The sequence below is a fragment of the Equus asinus genome, chromosome 2, assembly GCF_041296235.1.
Source record: "Equus asinus isolate D_3611 breed Donkey chromosome 2, EquAss-T2T_v2, whole genome shotgun sequence".
Taxonomy (NCBI): Eukaryota; Metazoa; Chordata; class Mammalia; order Perissodactyla; family Equidae; genus Equus; species Equus asinus.
This window is the reverse complement of record NC_091791.1, coordinates 37993357-38013838: the sequence shown is the minus strand read 5'-3', so window position 1 is coordinate 38013838 and position 20482 is coordinate 37993357. Positions and strand designations below refer to the sequence as shown.

Here is a 20482-nt window from a genome sequence, read left to right as displayed (position 1 = left end):
CTACTCTGAGACTTCAACTACCTGTGCTGATGCCTCCCAGATCTTTATTTCTTCTGTCTTCGGAATCCTACTGGATATCCACTTGCATGTTCTAAATCCACCTGGAACTCAGCGTATCCAAAAATGAATGAGTGGGATGTCCAGGCAAGAAATATACTCCATACTTGCCTCTCTTTGCCTTCACTAACAAAACAGGGACAAACTCCTGTCTAGTCTCTCTCTTTAATCTCTCTCAAATCTGTCCCTTCACTTCCATCCCCCTGTGACTCTTCTTGTTCAGGTCCTTATTACTTCTCACTGAAGTCACTGCAGCCCACTTCTAACCTGTGTCAGAGTGATGATCATTTAAAACAGCTTACTGTCTTCATCAGTCACTCTCAGCCTACCCAAAATTTCCTACAGATACCCTACTGCCCTCAGGATAAATTAAAGCTACTTACCTGTAACCATTTTCTGCCTACCTCTTCTTCCCCTGCCACCAAACACACACATACACATGCACATACTTGATTCAGTGCTTGCTCTGCTTGGAATGCACTTCCCCTGTATGCCTGCCTAGCAGTTACCCATCCTTTAAAACTCATCTCCTCTGAGATATGCCACACACCTGCTACCACAGACAGATTTGCATTAAGTGTATCCTTAGTACCTGGTGCTTGAGTGCTCACTAAAAGCTGAAATGAATAAATAAATGGCTAATCAATTGATTATTTTATTGTGTGTTTTTCCTTTTAAAGATTCAAATGCATGTAGGCAGTTTAGGTTAGGAATTATGAATTTTGAAGAACTGTCTTCTAGAATATAGGTGGGAGCCTTGTGAGTCTTAGGGAGGGAGGCACTGGATTGAGGACTAGAGATTGGCGGTTGGAGATTAAAGGATGTTCTGTCTCTTGTACCAGGTCCTGAGAAACTTTTTGAGGTTGCTTGTAGAGTATTTCCTGGTGGTTGTATAGGTTGGTGACTGAAAATGAAAGATTTTTCACTTAAACTAAGAACAAAAGAGCTTTGTTCCAGCAGCTGAAATGTGAAGAATACAATGCATTTGTTCTTAACTCTTTGTGGTTAGGTTCCCCTTTAAGAATCTAATGAGTCCTTCCTCAGAAAAAAGGGAAGGTTATAGACATGGAAATCTGTGGTACAGGAAGGGGAAGCTTTCTTCTTTCTGCCCTTGCAGAGATTATGGCAGTAATCCTTTAGCTGAGAATGAATTCTTTGGAAAAACACATGGTTGTACTTAGTTTTTAACTTATGCGAAGAAGAAGGGTTAATTGTTAATCAAATATAGTTGATGGGACAGTTAAGGGAGTTGGTGACTTTATGTGGTAATCTGTAAGAGTGAGGGAATAACTTAATCATAAGATGGTAACATTTAAGTACCAGCCATTTATTGTTTCTGAACAAGTGTCATAAGTACACAAGTATCTAAGCTACAGAGAGCTCTTGATACATTGGTACTCAATGTTTGCAAATCTTATGCTACATACACTTGCAATTCAAAGTGCGGTCTCCAGACCAGCAGCATCACCTGGGAACTTGTTAGAAGTGCAAATTCTTGGGCCTTACTGTTACCTACTGACTCAGAGTCTCTGGGGAGGAGTCCAGGGGTCTGTAATAACAAGCTCTTCAGGTGATTCTGTGGTGCACTCAAGTTTGAGAAGCACTGCTCTGGACCAGACATTTATAATACTGGCATCTCTTGAACTAGACAGTTTGTACTTTTAATCATATAGTAATTAAAGTAAATGCTAATACAAGATTAAAGTAATAGTTGTTATTTATTGAATGTTTGTCGTATTTGTGGTCGTGAGCTTTACAGTCATTGTCTTATTTAATCTTCTCAAAACCCTTCTAGTTAGGTGGTCTTATTTAACCGTTCGGCAAATATTTATTAGCACTTGCGTTGTGCCAGTCGTTGTTCTGGCCAGTGGGAACACAGCAATAAACAAGGCAGGCATAGTGTTTGCCCTCCTAGAACTTATGTTCTAATAGGACAAACAGACAGTTAGCAAGTACATGATGTAAGTTCAGATGCTCTGTATAACAAATGCTATGAGGAAAAATAAAACAGGAAGGTTTTTCTTGGGAGTTACCATGTGAGCAGAGACCAAAAGTATAAGAAGGAGCAAGCTATGAGAAGGTATGAGGGCAGAGTATTTCCGATTCTTATTCCAGTGTTTTTCACAGAGACAAGACTCAGCAAGGTTAAGTAACACAGCTAATAAGTGCTAGAGCCAGGTTCTGAATCCTGGATCTCTTACTTGGGGGCATCTTCATACTAAATTATGACATTTCCTTAATTTTACTTTTTCTTCTTTCTGCTTGGCTATATTTTCTAAAATTTCTTTAAGTAATGTGAATTAAAAAATGTATATATAATAAGCCTCTTCTAACTATGTTTTCGTGACTATATACCTGTCATTATGTACCAAATCAGAATCTGAATTTATTATTAATTCTGAATAAATAGCCGTTATAATGAAGGAAAGATATAAAGTGAACTTTTCAATAATGTATTCTTTATAAAATTTGATTTTTAGAGTCAAGACTTGTTTTTAGAATAAAAATCAAAGGCCTAAATAGAAATTATATTTAAAGTCTCAGTAGGTGCAAATATAATGTTTTAGGGTTGTGCTGGAAAAGAGGTCATTGGTATACTGATGTTAGATGTTTCAAATAGTATTTTGGCAGAAACTAGTCAATCATGAAAGTGAGTATAGTGTTCATTTTGATGATTCTTTCTAAATGAGAAAGAATAATTATAGGTCTTAACCCAGGTGTCATCTGTTATTGGTAATAATGTTAAAGAAGAATTATATTAGATATATAGTCCTTTTAGCTTTTGAAACTATGCATTAGACAGTAAAGAATGTTTAAACAGTTGAGCAAAGTGTCATAGTGGACACTAAAAGACAAAACTAGGGGATAACAAATTAAAAATGAAATTGTCTTCTCTATTGGCTTCTGAGAATAAATCATATCTAGGTCAGAATGGGTTGGAACTGACACCAAAGATGGATTGAGAAAAAATATATAACCTAAAATACAAAAGTATGTAGGATTAGAGATCATGGTTGGTGTACAGGTATGTTTACGAGTCTAGCACAAAGGTGGAGTATAAACGTGAACAAGTACAGTCCAACCTTGTAGAAAAGATAAAAGATAATTTCCTTAGGGATACATTGAAGACTTGTCATAACTGCTGATGTTTTATAACTTAGTGGTTTTTACCAGACTACTATGTTGTATCAAAAATTTAAAAACCAGTGAACAAAGCTATGTTCTTTCAGAATGCTCAGCCACTGACATTTCTTTATTCAGTTAACAGAAAATGATCATTGTATTTTAGAAAACTGAAGTAGATTTAAATTTATATTGAGTTAGCTGATTTTAATTGTCAAAAAAACTACTAGTAAACTCAGGATCTCTTGCCTTGTTTTAGTCAAAACTGTAGACTGATTTCTGGCTTGACTATAATATTACACTTATAGGTCCTAGAGTCTTGGCTCTGTTTACTATTCCTAACCCTTGTGTCCTCATTTATTCCACAAATATTTACTGAGCACCTCCTCCTCCAGGTAGTATTCTGGGCACGTGGGACACATCAGACAGCACAGTAAGCAGTAAGTAAATCATAGTGTATATTAGAAGGTAATAAATGCTATAGAAAAAGGGCAAGTCAAGCTGGGTAAGGAGAATTGAGCAGTCAGTGAGACGGTGTTATAATTTAAGCTTGTGTTCAGCGTGGACCTCATTAACTCATTAAGAAGGTGACATTTGTACAGACTTAAGATCATAAAGGAGTTAGCCATTCAGATATCTGCGGGAAGAGTATTTCAGGTGGAGGGAATAGCAACAGCAAAGGCTCTAAGGCAGGAGTGTGCCCGACATATTGAGAAGGGGTCAGGAGGCCAGTGTGGCTGGACAGCAGTGAGTGGAGGAGAGTTCAGAGAGATAATTGGGGTGGACATGGGCCACGGGTGCAGTGCACAGTTCTTGTATGGCCATTTTAAGGATTTTGGCTTTTACTCTGAGAGAAATGAAGACCCATTTCAGGCAGAGTTTTGAGCAGAGGCGTGACATGATCTGATTTATGTTTAAAAGCATCACTCAGACTACTGTTGAAAATAGATCTGTTAGGAAGCTATTGCAATAATCCAGGCAAGGGATGGGGATGGCTTGCACCAAGGTGTTGGTGGTGCTGGTAAAAGTGGTCAGATTCTGGTTATATTTCGAAGGTAGAGACACATTTGCTAATGAACTGTATGTGGATCATAAAAGAAAAAGGAGTCAAGGATATTTTCAAGATTTTTGATGTAAGAAACTCAAAAGATTAAAGATGTCATCAAATCTTATAGGAAAGGCTGAGGGTGAACGATCAAAAGGTTATTTTTTGGAAATTGAATGTAAGCTATGAGACATTCAAATGGAGATGACCAGTTGGGAGTTGGATATATGAGTCTGGAGATTCAGCACAGAGATCATATTTAAACAATGAGAGCACCAAGGGAATGGGTGTAGCTAGAGAAGAGGACCAAGGACTGAGCTCTGGGGTGCTGAGAAGGAGGAGTCATTGAGATAGGAGGAAAACAGAAAGTGTGGGATCCTGGGAGGCAAAGTAAACACAGAATGTCAAGGAGGAGGAGGGATAAGCTGAGTCAAATGTATTGAGTAAATTGAGACTGAGAATAGATCACTAGCCTTAGCAACACAAAGGTCACAGATAATCTTGTCAAGGAGTTTCAGTGGAGTGGTAAGGAATGAAAGTCTGGATAGGTGTGAAAGGATGGAAGTTTTTTAATTTCCTGGTTTTGGTAATTGTACCATGATTATGTAAATATTTCACCTTAATGAAGGTAAAGAAAGGGTGAAAAAAGAATGGGAAGAGAGGAATTGGAGAGAGTGAGTATAGGTAGCTCTGAAATGGAGTGGTAGCTGACAGGGGAAGTAGAGTCAACAGAAGTTTTTGTGTTTTTTTTTTTAAAGATGGGGAAATAGTATGTTTGAAGTTGATGGGAATCTTCAGTAGACAGGAAAAGACGTACATGGGTGAAAGGGGAGAAGTACTGGAGCAGGGTTCTTAGGGCACCGGGTGGGGGTGCAGTGCAGGAAGCAGAGATTGGCTTTAGATAGGTACATGAAAGTTCTGGAGACAGGCAGGAGCACAAAGCCTGGATGCTAGTGAGTGAGTGGGTGTGGTGGTATGAATTCTCTTTGTTTCAGTTTTTTTTCCCCCTTTTTTCAGTAAAATAGGAAGCAGATCATCAGTGAAGAGTGAGCTTGGGGGGGGATATGTTGAGGGTTTGAGAAGACAGGAGAAGGCATGAAGTATTGGTGAGGAGCATAATGGACAGGGTGGTAAGTATGACTAGCAGATGAAGGACCCCTTTGAAGTTTATGGTCTTAAATTTAAGGTGAGAGCCCAATCAGCATGGGTGCATGTTTTTCTCCCAGTGTTCAGCTGTAATTTTGTAGAAGAAGAGTATGTAGAGAATTTGATTCAGCCAGGTTTAATGGTTTAAGTATGACAAAAGAAGAGAGAGGGAAAGGAGTTGAAGTAGAGAAGGGGAGAGCTATCAAGAGTATGTGTAAATGATTATTCTGATTGATCATGGAGTTTATATTGATAATGAGAGGAATGAGGGCATCGCTCTGCTCACTGGGCTACCAGACTCCTCCCTGACCTTGCAGTCCCACTTGACTCCGTAAGCCTTTCCAGCCTCCCTGGACCTTTTGGTCTCCTGGCCTGCTTGGTCTGAGATCCCCCTACCATGCTTAAATCCCAGGACTCTGTCCTAACCCGGTCAACAAGCTCTGCTTTGCTGCCTGTTCCTTTGTCCTGACACAACGAAAATAGAGCATTTTTTACTCAGTATAAAGTAGCGCTATCCTTAGTGTTCTCCATGAAATTGCAGCTCATGTAGGCCTTTGAAAGAAATGTGCCATGTATAACATAAGAGAAATAAGGATGTTCATTAGTTCTTTGTATAAGGTAAAACAGAGAGATACTGTCTTATATAAGCAAATTACAGCTATCCTGGAAAATTTTTTTTAAAATAATGTCATTTTCACTCGTAAGAATATGTATCAAAAGCAGGAAACTGATGCCTCTTGTCTTTGTAGATGACCACAGTTTACTTGTAAACCGTTAGCAGATAATAGATAAATTTTCAAAGGCAAACTGTATCAAATGAATGTTATCAAGAAAGGCCCATAAAGATAGTGAAGTATGTAAGGAAGGAAGAAAAAACATGCTTCTGTGTTTACAGATAAAACCAACACATGCAGAGGATTTTAACAAAGGAATTCAGCATTTGATCACATATGATAAACAGAGCCTTACTCATGAATGACAACTCCAAGGACATGGGGGAAAGACTATTATTGTTTTATTTCAGTGATAGCAGAATTAGTGCTTGAGAAATTTGTGTTGATGACTTTGTGTCATCAAAGCTGAGAAGCTACCTCTGTATGATACATAAGAGATGTGAGTGTGCCATACACCCAAGATAACAACAACAAATGGTCTTTGTACCTTTTTTGAAGAACCCCCCCCCCCCAAGAACTTAAAAATAAGGCAGTAGGATAGCCATTTAACAGGTAAACTAGGAAATCACCATATAACAGTGCTTCAGAGCAGGTATATGCAAAATGATCAGGAAGAGACAGAAGAAGGTAGCCTCAGACCAGTGGGGTTTTGCTGGAATTGTATTAAACATATAAAGTTAAGGAAGGAATGTATAATGGAGAAGTGTTGGTCAATCTTGGACCCTCCACCCCATAAAAAGAAGTATCGTCCATACAAGATAGGCAGTTCCCATTTAGGTGAAGCAATGTATCATAAATATCATACTTGAGTTGCAACACTGTCTCTAGAGTGGCCATGGCTGCAGTGGATTAATACCAATACATGATAGATATTTCAGATTCCATTAGCAAGATGATCCATTATTTCAGATGGATTCATCAAATTAATTATAGTCTGATGCCATTCAATATTCCATTACTGATTCTCCTTGTTATGATTTTATGCTCATCCCAGTGATCTGATTTATAGTCATAGCCCACATTTACTGAATATTTACAAATTAGCAGACACTCGTTTACACATTTTCCATGTATTATCTCATTTAATCCTCACAAGAACCCTGTAAGATAGATACCTGTGTACATGGACACAAAGTAAGTAATTAGCCTGATGGCAGAACTGGGATTCAGATCCAGGCAGTCAGCCTCAAGGTTACCTTTTATCTAGAATAGCTTGCTGTACTACGTTGGCTTCTCATATAAATCTGTGTTATTGGGGGAGAGTGCGTTAATCACGTATTCTTTGAGTTGTTTTGTGCTCTGACAGTGGTTTCCTAATGGTGAATAATAAAGTGACTTCTGATTATGATTTGGCAAAGGACCAAATCCTCGAATGAAGCAACCTAACAGAGGTACTAGCCAGTAAGGATTTTGTGGCCGGCTCCTGGCCTCCCTTAGACAGGATTTCCCAGTTATCTTTTGGCTGCCTTAGTGACAGAACTTTGCAAAGTTAGAGTCCTGATGCTAATCTTGCAGAGATTGTTCTGGGATGGGGCCCACGAATCTTTTCTTTAAAAAAACCTCATTGGTGATTGTGGTGCCCATCTAAATTTGAGAACCACTGCTTTAGATGACACAATGACTATTTCTCTATTAATTTGTACAACATCCTAGTTCAAATCTAAGAAATAGTAAAAGGAAGGATTTCACTTGGTAGACTTTAGGCAGAAGTTTAATGATGTTTGTGATGAGCTGAATATAAAGATCAATTAAAAATATGAAATCTTGATGCCAAGAACCAAATGTTATTGACTTTAAAATATTTTGCTTAGTGGTTTAGATTTTAAGCCTGGAGCTGCACAGCCTGGAGATGGATGCCATCTCTGCTGCACAGCTGGGCAACCGTGGGTAGTCTGCTCAGGCTCTCCAAGACTGTGTTCCTCATTCTCCAAAGGGGGATGGTAACAGTCCATACTATAACCTATGCAGAGCCCTGAGTCCAGAGCCTGAAACTTGGTTGGTTCTCAGTAAATGTTAGCACTTGTTGCTATTTAAGTGTTTTTACAACGGTATATCTTTGGTGAGCCTAACTCCCTTTCTGACCTAAGTGTTTCTTGTGGCTACAGCATCTGTCTGTAGAGTGGCTGGTGAGAATGAGGACTCTAGTTGGTCTCCATATAGTCTTAACTGCAGATTGGGACGTTTTTAACATTATTGTTGGACAGTCCAGTTAACCAGTACAGCAGTTAAGCAATTAGAGAGCTTGGCAGTAAATCTTTAAGATATTTTTAAAATGTATTTTACAGCTACTATAAACCAAATTATAAACAGAGAATCAAAGATTAGTTTTGTAATGATAAGTTTTTTAAGCATCTAAGGGAAAGCAAATCCTCATTTTACTCTTTTCAGTTTCACTGAACTTCTGGCCTAGATTTCCTCAGGTTCTAATTGGTATAAGGTTTTGCTTTATGTAACAGCTTGTAAAAACCACGTGGGAGATGTATTTTCTGGAGGTTTTTGTTGTTATGGAATAAATAAGTTACTTTTTTAAAAGGGCTATTTTGTGCAAAATATTCGTTTTAAAAGGAGATCTAACTCTTCAAGTAGATATATTTAAGGCTTCCAAAATAAAGGGTAAGGCATTCTTTTTCTATATATTGTAGAGCTATAGAAATAAAATTAGAAGAAAATGTATCATATAGGCACATTGTTTAAGAAAATACACTCTGGATTCAAATCTTGGCTTTAACCACTTACTAGCTCTGTGATTTTAGGCAAATTGCTGATGTTTTCTACTCAGTTTCTTCATCTGAAGAGGCCTAATAATATTACCTAATTAATAAAGTTATAATGAGGATTAAATTGTGTTGAATTAAATATATGTTGAAGCATTTAGGGTCATGTCTGGTACCTAAACTCTTTAAATGTTAATCATGATACCAACGATGACAGCGACTACCAGCTCATCCGAACAAAAAGGAAAACTAGAGTAAAAATACTGTATTTCAACATCTTAAATTTTTCTCTTTCTAAAACTATCTGAAAAAACTTTTTTAAAAAAACAATTTTTGGCCTTAGCCTCTGAAAAAAGTTTTTAAATTCTTTTAATGTAACACTTAACTTTATGTAATGAGGTTAATTCCCGTGCCCCAGGGCATTGCTCATCTCATGTTTACTTGCTGGTCAGACTTAATAGAGATGCTGAAGATGTGTTGGGGGTGGTATTTCCTATATAACGTTCTTTTCCTTTGTAAAGTTAAAAAAAACTTAAAAATGTGACATGAAGTTTGTGATTTCATATCAGAAAACCTGGATTCAAGTCTCTGTGCTGCCTATTCATCAGAGTAGACAGGTTACCTGGCCTCTGGGACCCTCTTCTCCTTCAACTGCAAAGGTAGAATAAGATACTGTCTGTGAAATGTTGGTGTGAGAAATAAATTCACCTCCTGATGAGGCTCTGTATCTCCCTCTATAACACCACTGTTCAGTAGAAATAAAATCCGAGTCACCTGTAATTTTAAATTTCCTAGTAGCCACATTTAAAAAAAAGAAAGAAATGAAGTTAATTTTAATATATTTTATTTAACTCAATACCTCCAAAATATTATCATTTCAACATGTAATTAATATATAAATTATAAATGAGATTATTTTTTCATGTAAAGTTTTTGAAATCTAGTGTGTATTTTATACTCACATTGCATCTCACTTTGAACTGGCAACATTTCAAGTGCCCAATAGCCACATGTGGCTAGTGGCTACCATACTGGATAGTCCAGATCTAGAATATAGAGTGATATTCCTCATCAGCATCCTTGAGCACTGGTGCTGCCTTGGCCTTAAGCAGTTAACACAGCTTTATTCTTGAAACTGTGTGTTCTTCTGAATGGATGAGCTTTACATTTCTTTCTTCAACAACCTAGATTAGTATCTCTGCCCCCATGAGGACAGGGTCCTACTTTTAGCCTTCTGGCTGACGCAGGTGAGGACTTGCTCTGGGCATGTCCTGTGCCTCTCTTTTGGGCCAAGGCTGGTATACAACCAGGAATTCCTGACCCCTTGAGTGTGTTCAAACTTTTGAACCACAAGGATCAGAGCTCCGGGGCAGGATCAGAGCTTCAAGATAGGCTCAGGCTTTGTGCTATCCCTTCATTCTTTTATCTGTCCTTTTTTGTCTTCTTTCCCAAATTTCAGAGCCTTATCTAGTGTCCCTGGGAAAAGAGCAAATATTGGCAGTCTTCTAAAGGAATTCAGCTTCTCTGTCTTCTCCTTCAGTGTGGACTCAACAAGGCTGCCCATCTCTTCCTAAACATTATTTTGACTTTTTAAAAGACATTTAGAACTTTTCTGGGGGCCAGTAGATTTGGGGGATGGGAGAGGTACTCATATCTAAACTTTCTTTTTTTTTTTTGAAGGTTTTCTGATACTATCTTTCATCTAAATTTTGGGAGTTATAATTAAGGAGTGTTACCCTAAAGGCTGTATGGTAAATGGTAAAAAACAGGTAGAGAATATGGGATTCAGGTACTCATCCAACAAAAAAATCAGCTCACTGTCACCTTCATAGAAAGTCCTACCCTGATCACTCTATCTAAAATAGCTGCCAGCCGCTAGCACTCTCTCTCTTTTTTCTGTAAATATCTGCTAACTAACTAAAATTCTTCGTTTGCGTTCCCAAATAGAATATAAGCTCTATAAGAGTATGGACTTTTATTTGTTTACCCCTGCATCCCCAACTCGTAGTACAATGCCTGGCACTCAATAAATGCCTGTTGAATCAATGAATAAAGAAGTGAAAGGTAATACTAAGATATTCTTCTCTATGTGTACTAGTGTGGGGCATGAGGAGAGGAGAAAGAAGTAGTTTATAATGGAGTTGTAAAAGCGAGGTGTAGGAGAGCTAATCTATACCAGGTGAAAATGTGAGATGATGCAGGATAATAAAGTGGAGGGAGTCTTGGGATAGGGAACAACTGAAAACATTTTATAGTTCAGGTGCTATAAATATGTCTGAGGTTTTTGGGCAAGACAGTTGGCATAGCAGGGAATGGAAGGTTAGGGAAAAGGTGAGAGAGATGCATAGCCATAGAGACTAGTATTATTTGGAGGAAATGTGGGCTATATAAGGCTTGTGGCCCCAAATCCACAAATCATATTTGCATTGTCTTTGTTTAGAATCTTTATTTAAAATCTTAATTACCCTTGTCAGTTTCTCAGTCGTTCTTCCAGTTTACCTCTTGTGCCTTTGTACCAACTTGATGCCACTCCCCATACCTTGTGCTCCATGGAATTATGGGACCTGTGAGCACAGACTCATCATACTCTACCAAGGCCAGAAGTTCCACTGTAACTCCCACTTGTAACAGGAGCACCCCGCCAATAAAAAGTGATCTGAATATGTTGAAAGCTCAAGTTTTGTTAAGATTTAGGGTGCATTCAGGTAAATTTTTAGCAAAAGAAGTAAATGCAGACTTACTGTCAGTTTTTACCTTTCTTTGTTCTACTGATACCGCCCCGGGTGGGCCTGGGGTTCCCAGTCAGACCTGGCCCTTAGTATGGGTTCTTGATCTGGCGCAGGAAAGAATTCAGGAGCGGATCAGGAGAGATTATACAAGTTTATTGAAAGACGAAAGCTAGGCTGATTAGAAGGAAACTAAGGAGGGAAAGCCAGCCGGGTTGATCAGGTGGAAACCGACTGACTAGCGCCAGGCGGGGTCCAGGGTGCTGATTCATAGTGGTAGGTGGGCAGCTGGGGATTGGTTAGGCTGAAGCAGGAAATCGGGTTGGCAGATGGGGATTGGTTAGTCTCTGGGCCAGGCGGTCATCATCTGCAGGCCAGGCAGGGGGTCATCTGGTGCTGCTTGAGAGACAGCTGTCTCACTACTTTAAATGAGAAAACCTCTTGTTTTATGTAGATATGACAGCTTTTTTATAGTAGTTAGCACGAATAAATTATTTGGTTTGTGAATATATTTAAGAAAAACAGTAAGCAAAATAGTATATACATTTTTTATTGAAGTAAAATCGGTATGTAACATTATATAAGTTGCAGGTGTACAACGTTGTAATTTGACATCTGTATACACTACAGAGTGATCACCACTAAAGCTCTAGTTACCATCCGGCACCGTCAAATTGACCCCTTTCACCCAACCCCCAATCCCCTTCGCCTCTGGTAACCACCAATCTGTTCTCTGTATCTATGAGTTTTTGTTTTTGTTTTGTTTGTTTTTGTTTGCTTAGAGTCCACATATGACTGAAATCATATGGTATTTGTCTTTCTCCATCTGCTGTTTCTCTTAGTATAATACCCTCAAGGTCCATCTATGTTGTCCTTAAGTGTCCATTGATGGATGAATGGATAAAGAAGATGTGGTATATACATATGATGGAATACTACTCAGTATATACTTTTTATATTGTGGCAGTAGGCTTTAATTTCAGTTGGGTTTTTTACAATTTTAAGGTTTTATAAAGTTTGATTAAAGACTAGTACTCTAGTTGTAGTAGGTAATTTTTAAGGACTGTTTCTAATTACATGTAGTTTAACTTTAAATTTAAATGATAGTTCAAATGATGCGTTTTAACCTAACATCTTCCTTCTTAGTCTGTAAGACTTGTATTGTCCAGCACTTTGAAGATAGCAATGATTGTCCAAGATGTGGCAACCAGGTTCATGAGACCAATCCATTAGAAATGTTGAGGTAAGTAAATGTATTTTATAGTTCATCTAATGTAAATAAATTATATAAACTCTTAGTTTTATTATACATCATAATGTTTGTCTTGACTCAGTTCATGTAGGTTTTATGAATTTTACAATTTTCATTTTAAAGCATTTTATTTCATTTTTAAAAGAATTTTATTAAAAAGAATTTAAAAATAGGCTGGATGTCTTAAGTATTAATAAGAAATACATTTCCAAATTAAAAATTTTAGCTTTATCTCAGCCTGTCAGAATTACCTTAGTTATAGTTTTTTTCAGTATTTCAGTACTCTGCTATTGTTGAGCTACATGGTAGTGGAAAAAGAGGAGATGTAATAGTCGGGGAGACTCATCTTGGTAGTATTAATTTTTTAAAATTTATATATTCAGAAAGTATACAAATGTTTATGTAAAATGTAAAGAATGTTTTTAAATGACTACCATTTAATTAAGAAGTATAATCATATATTTTTAAAGCTGAAAGTGGTCTATAAGATCCTAATAGAAACCCTTTTTTCCAGGTAAGGAAATTGACATTTATAGAAGGGAAACAACTTTGCTTAAGGTCTCAGCACACTCAAATATCACTTCCCAGCTACAGGCCAGGTGCCCTCACCACGAACCCATTTTCTTCCCACTATTCCTACCATAGCTCTACCAAAGATTAACTGTGATTTTAGGGAAGTACACATTTAAAACCAGAACTAGATATTCTCTATGTAGCCTTTTATAATGCTTGTATCTGTGTGATGTTTGCCATCATTCTATAAGTGTGGTCCCCAAACCATTAGTGTGTTGTTAGAAATGACAGTTCTCAGACCTGCTGAATCAGAAACTCTGCGAGTGAACAGCATCTTAGTGTAGCAAGCTCTCCAGGTGATGCTGATATGCACTAACATTTGGGAGCCATTGTTCTGCTATAGTCTGTAGTCCTGAGTGAGGCTTCTGCCAGTTGGATTTAAATCAGTGGTTTTCAACCAGGGGTGATTTTGCCCCCCAGGTTACATTTAGCCATGTCTGGAGTCATTTTGATCGTCAGGACTGGGTGGACGCTGCTAGCATCTAGTGGGTAGAGGTTAGGGATGCTGGATGCTGATGAGCATCCTATAATTCACAGGACAGTCCCCCCAAAATGATGTAGCCCAAAATGTCAGTAATGCTCAGGTCAAGAAACCCTGATTTAAATATTACATCCTAATGTTTTTATGAAAAACTGTAACAGTTAATAATACTACCTCTCCATTTTAAAGTGCTGTGTTGTAAGACAAATTAACTTTTGGTTTTGACCATTAGATACTTGAGGGAATCCAGTCGCAGTTTAATCAGTTCTAATCCATTGGCTCAAGTATGGATATCATGTATTTTTTTTATTTGCAACTTAGAAAAGTTGCAAAAATAAAAGTATTACAAGGAACACTTGTGTTCTCTTTACCCAGATTGTCTGTTATTAACATTTTATCTCATTTGCCTTATCATATATACATATGCTTTCTCTATTTTTTCTGAACCATTTCAGGGTAAGTTACACATCATGGCCCTTTACCCCTACATACTTCCATGTGTATTTCCTAAGAATAGAGATATTATCTTATATAACCACAGTATAATTGCATTGGTATAATGTTTTAATCTACCCTCCATATTCCAGTTTTGTCAGTCTATCTAGTGGAGTCCTTTATAGCAGTATTTTTTCCATCCTATTTCACTACAATTACTACAAAGGAGTTTTTTTTTAAGATATAAACTCACAGAGATAATAAGAACAATGCCAACCCTTAGGTAAAGGGGTAGTGTGGGGCTTTCAGATGCCTTAGCAAGTCATGATTTACCCCTAAGGCTGGACACTAACCAGATTTTCTTAGCAAGAAATAAGGGGAATTAATGCTTCTTCAGTAGGTAACAGTGTCTGCTACACAGGCATCAGTGGATTTATCTCCTAAGTACCCTTTCTCAGGAACTATTGGAGGATGTGCTGGAGTATAAACCAAGAAAGAGGAAGGGACTCTAACATAGGAGAGAGGTGAAGGAGTATGACAGTTGTGGAGTAGGCCCAGAAAACAAGCAGTCTATGTCTGTGCTGTCCACAGTGGTAGTCATTAGCCACATCTGGCTGTTGAGCACTTGCAGTGTTGTTGGTGCACCTGAGGAATGGAATTTTTATTTAATTTAAATTAAAAACTGAAACAGTATAAATACTTTCCCATTAAATAAAACTCTATTGAGTAAATAAAAATGAATAAATGCATTATTAAATATATTTTAAACAAAACATTACTAAAATGAATTTTACATAAAACCTAAAATACTTTTCTTAATGTGCCTACTAGAAAAATTTGAAATTACATATTTGACTCACATTATATTTCTATTGGACATCACTGATATGAATAGTAGGAGGAGGATGGAGAACTCTCTGTGGGCATCATTCATTCAACAAATATTTGCTGAACACCTCCTGTGTCCAGGCATCATTCCTAGGTGCTTGAGGTCAATTAGTGGGCAAAATAGATAAAGATTTTTGCCCTTGTAGAGTTAATATTTTTGTAGGGATGGACAAGCAATAAACCATATAATAAATAACTTTTATGAAATGTTAGAAAGTGCAAAGGGAAAAAAAGAGAAACTGCTGCAGGTAAGGAGGGATCCGGAGTGTGAAAGGAGGGACACATTGCAATTTTAAATAAAATGGTGAGGATAGGCCTCATCGAGAAGGTAAGATTTGAGCAAAGAATCAATGGCTGTGAGGAAGTTAATCACATATACTATAGATAGCCCTTCATTCACCTTTTTTCTCTCCCTGGAGTTAGTAATTTGCTTTCTTTTCTTCATTTTCTATGTACCTATTGCCAAATTCTCTAAAAGAATCTCTTCTCACTATGTGTAAACATACCAGGAATAAACTGGTTTCATTTCTGTCCCTCTGAGACCTCCCTCACCAATTTGATGTCCTTTCTGTCCTCCTAATCCAATTTAGGATTGATTTAATCCACGGTCAATCGTTAAAGCCACACCTTTGCATGTACCTTCAATCCCCTTGTCCCTCTCTCACTTAACTCAAAATTATTTGGTACAACCACAACTCTGGTTAAATCCAGCTGTCCACCACCTCTGCGCTTGCACCCATGGCTGGAGAGACACAGAACCCCACCCCTTCACATTCATAACTACAACCCAGCTGTGCCTTTAAGGTTGCCAGGAGTCATACTGCATTTCCCTAGTCCATTTATTCTCTCACTGTCCTGGACAACACACATTTTTTCTTTCCTCAAGCCCCTACATCCCCTGTCTCCATGCTTACTTTTGGCTGATAAACATTTTCTCCTCAATGAAAAACTTCCACAGACTCTGACGACCACATCTACCCCCCGTATCTGCACTCGTGTGTACTCTGCCTTTCTGCCTGTTTCTACAGATGATCTGTCAATGCTCCTATCTAAAGCCAATCTCTTATCTTATGCTGTTAGATCCCATTCCCTCTCATCTGCTCAGGAACATTTCTTCAGCAATCCCTCCTCCACCCCATTCTCCTACATTAACTTTGTGCTCTCTACTGGATCATCCTCTTCAAACATGCCATTATTTCTCCCGTATCAAAACAAAAGAGAAACCTTGACTGTACCTCCTCTAACACCTGCCACTGCATTTCTTTACTCCCAATTGTAGCAAAACTTGAAAGAGTTGTCGATACTCACTGTTTCTAATTCTTCTTCCTCCTTTTCTCTCTTGAAACAATCCAGTTAGGTTCTTGCCTCACAGCTCTACTGAAAGTGCTCTTGTCAAGGCTGATGACCTCCGTGATGCTGAATCCAACCATCACTTCTCAGCCTTCACCTTACTTGACCCATGAACAACATTTGACACTGCTGATCACTTCTTTGATACACTTTCTTTACTTGGCTTCCAAGCGCCATGCTCCTGGATTTTCCTTCTATTTTGCTGATTGTGCCTTCTTAGTTTCCTTTGCTGGTTCCTCCTCTTCTCCCTGATCTCTCAATGTTAGGGTGCTCCAGGGCTCAATCCTTGGTCCTCTACTTTTCTCCCTCCCTTAAGTGATCTTGTCCTGTCTCTCAGCTTTAAATACCTTCAATATGTTGAAGACTACCACACATTTATCTCCAGCCCAGACTTCTCCCCTTGAATCACAGACTTCTATATGCATCTGCCAACTTTCTCTCTTCTCTAAGATGACTAACAGACTTAATGTGTCCAAAATCAAAACTCCCAATCTACCCTTCCCCGCAAACCTGCTGTATTCTTAGTCTTCCCTCTCTTAGTTAATGACAACTCCATTCTTCCAGTTGCTCAGGTCAGAAATCTTAAGGTCACGCTCTACTCTTTAACTCACACCCTATATCCAATCCATCAGCAAATCTTGCTGGATCCTCCTTCAAAATATTTCTGGGATATAACCATTTCTTTATATCTTTATATCGAACCATTAACCCCCTCTACTGCTACCATCTCTTACCTGGACCACTCAGATTACCTTCCGACTGTTCTCTCTTCTTCTACCCTTGCCTTGCTATGTGCAGCGTATTCTCAACATGGTCATTAAAATGATCCTTTTAAAGCTAAGCCAGGGCATGTCAATTCTCTAAGCAAAACCTTACAGTGGCTCCCCATTTCACTCAGAGTAAAAGACACTGATTATTAAATAAAAAATGGTACTAAGACATCAGGAAGATGAGAGTAGGGGAAAAGTGTATGTTTGCAGTATGGTATTAGAGAAAACCTTTATCTTCCATAAAAGAAAGTCAGAAACATCTAGACAGCAGAAAAAGCGTCACTGTATATATATAATATATAATATATAATATATATTATATATCATTATATATATATAAATATGAAAGTAAATACTAGAAGCAGCAGGTTGGATTTGAAAGTGGTTGCCTCTGGGGTTGTAGGAATCAGGAACGGAGAGTGTGGGGCAAGAGAACGTTGTATTTTAATCTAAGTTTTATGGTTTGTAAATTATGTATATATATTTCTTTGATAATAACAAAAGTATTAAGAAGAGAAGTACTACTTCTTTTAAGTACTATCAGTAAATAATCTGGGAATTGAGCCAAGAGGAAGGGCATGAGGGAGAAAAACAGTTTCAAGGTCAGCCCATATTCTTGGGGTGGTGAAATAGTCTCCATCCCTTAATCAAGGGAAGAATTTCAAAGTCGCATTCCAAGGTTGTAGATAGAGAGCTGGGGACTGGGACCATTTTTATAATCAGTCTACCACTGTGGGAAAGGTATGCTCCACGTGCAGAGAAATTTGGTATAGTAGATGTGCTAAAATTGTGTATATTCTATATTTTTAATACATATAAGATACAGATCTCAAACTGTTTACATGTTGGATTTTGATGTCTTCGTTGTTAGTATATTCTCTTTTTTCCTCTTTGAAAGGTTGGACAATACGTTAGAGGAAATCATATTTAAACTGGTCCCTGGACTACGAGAACGTAAGTTGCTCCTTGGTTTCTTGGAGATTTTTGTGTTTTATGAAATCAAAATTTCTATTAAAGATTTCATAATTCTATTATTTTTATACTTCTTTTTTTTCTTTTACATTAGAAGAACTTGAGCGTGAATCTGAATTTTGGAAGAAAAATAAGCCTCAAGAAAATGGACAAGGTGACTTTTTCTTCTGTAGCTGATAGAATCTTTCAAAATGGTCAGCTTTTTGTAGCTTTGGTGGGCTAATATCTCTCTTCAAACTCAAATTTCTCCTGTACAAAATTAATATACCCCTTTATTTACATTTATGAACCTTTCTCTCATTATGAGCCTTTTATATACAATCTTATATAAACGTGTGTAAAGCTGGAGTCACTCCAGTTGAAGATAATTGGAAATAGAGGAAATTGGATTTCAGGAAGAGAAAAAGGAAATAAAACAGAAAACTGACTTCTGATTATAACAATATTTGCTGGAGAGCTAAAGGAAAATTAAGTAAGAAATAGCCATAGCCTGCAGATAAACAGTGAGGGGTTTTCTGTTTTGTTTATTTTGTTTATTTCATTTTATATGTTTGTTTTAATAGGAGAGGAAACAGAGGTATGGCTGAGAAACAGATCAGGGGACTTTGCTGTGCTCTGATAATCTGGAATGAAGTTTTCATGACGGGTGCTCAGATGATACACATTTATGTATCCTGGGATTTGGAAAATATTTCTAGGTGCTGTGGGAATTTTCCTCATCGCCTATGCTAAGTGTCCAGATTTCTCTTCTGGGTCTTAGGAGACTCAGCAATCAGTAATTTTTACTGTTTGCCAGCAAAGTGGCAAACATTACTGGACAAAGTCTTTTAGTATGTATATAATTCACACAAAGGGGGAAAAAGTATAATATATCTGAAATGATAAGGAAGTAGTCTTGTTTCCCATTGTTATGTAATATGAGGTTTATTTCAAGATGGCCTAAATACCATTGAAATCTTTCAAGGATGTATGTGTGTTTTTGTAAGCTCACTTGTGAGCTTAATTTTAAGATTAAGATTATAAAATTGTCAGTTATACATCATTAAGATGGATGAGACAATGCTGTCTTTCTCTTTTCATCTGTAAAATGGAGATCATAGTTTATTAGTTCAACTTAACTATGCAGGACTGGCTTCCTATAGCAGGGGAGGTTTGAGAATAGTTTTGAGTGACTGGAATAAGGCAACAAGGGATTATTTTTGAGCTATAACAACAAAATGGGCAAAGAAGCCAAGCCTGACAAAAAATGACTTAACTAAAGGCTTGTTTTACCCAAGTGTAAATTACCCAAGTGTAAATTTAGACAATAGTGTTATAGTAAAAATATAGATAATATAAAGTTGACTAAATGTTTCAGTTTTTGACTACCTTTTCAAGAGGACAGGAGCCCAGGGAATCGTCGTCAGAAGCCATATGGTAGGTTTAGTCCATGACTCTGTATTTTATAGACTGACTTGTGAAGAAACACAGGCCTACTTGGTGTTTGTCTCCCCTTTCCCATTATTTCTCCCTTTTAAAAGTATTTTATAATATTTGGTCTTTAGTTTGGGTGGAGCATTTGGATCTTTTCTTGGAGCTAAGAGTTTGGTTCATAAAAGGCAGCTCCTGTTACATGAGTTCCATCTAAATACATAGAAGAAAGAATGCAGAAGAAAGAGAACCCACCTGCCCTTTATGATACAACTCTAATGCTTTTACTACAGGCATTGAAAGAGGAGCTAACTTGTCTTTTTTTTTTTAATACTGTAATGCTTGCCTGGCTTATTCTTTTAAGTTTCAGCTTAGAGATATTTTATCTGGAAATCTTCCCTGAATCTCTGCTTCACCCCAAAGTTTGGGTTTATTACCTCTCTTACATGTGCCCACATAGTCTATTTTACCTCGTCCATCAAAGTCCTTATGACACTTCTCCATCTGTCTGTTTCCTTTTCTTGCTTGTATCTCCTCCTACACCCTGACCACTATGAGGGTGAGGATGATAACAGCCTTGTTTCAATATTGTTCCCTCAGGCCTAGCACAATGCATGTATAAGTTAAAGGCACTCAAGAAATGAATGAATCAACAAATATAGTTGCATTATACATAGGCTACAGGTATTTCATGGGTTAAATACATTTGTATATAATACAAAGTATGCTATTCAGATTTCTTTAATGGAGTTTTAACATATTACGTAGCTACTTACGTGTTAAGAAAGCTAATTCATTCTATTCATACTTCACTAGCTGATGAAATTTTTAAAACTTAGAGAATATTTTATAGTTTGGAAAGAGTA

General features: G+C 37.5%; 1 protein-coding gene across 5 annotated transcripts in view; it reads left to right on the top strand.

Annotated features, from left to right (window-relative positions):
- PCGF5 (polycomb group ring finger 5) overlaps positions 1 to 20482 on the top strand; it is a 118747-nt gene that overhangs the window by 59581 nt on the left and 38684 nt on the right. For all 5 annotated transcript variants that reach the window (XM_070487300.1, XM_070487290.1, XM_070487293.1 and 2 more), the window contains 3 exons: positions 12632 to 12728; positions 18133 to 18188; positions 18301 to 18360. In XM_070487300.1, the coding sequence (XP_070343401.1) occupies positions 12632 to 12728; positions 18133 to 18188; positions 18301 to 18360 (213 nt within the window). The remainder of the gene's footprint in view (positions 1 to 12631; positions 12729 to 18132; positions 18189 to 18300; positions 18361 to 20482) is intronic.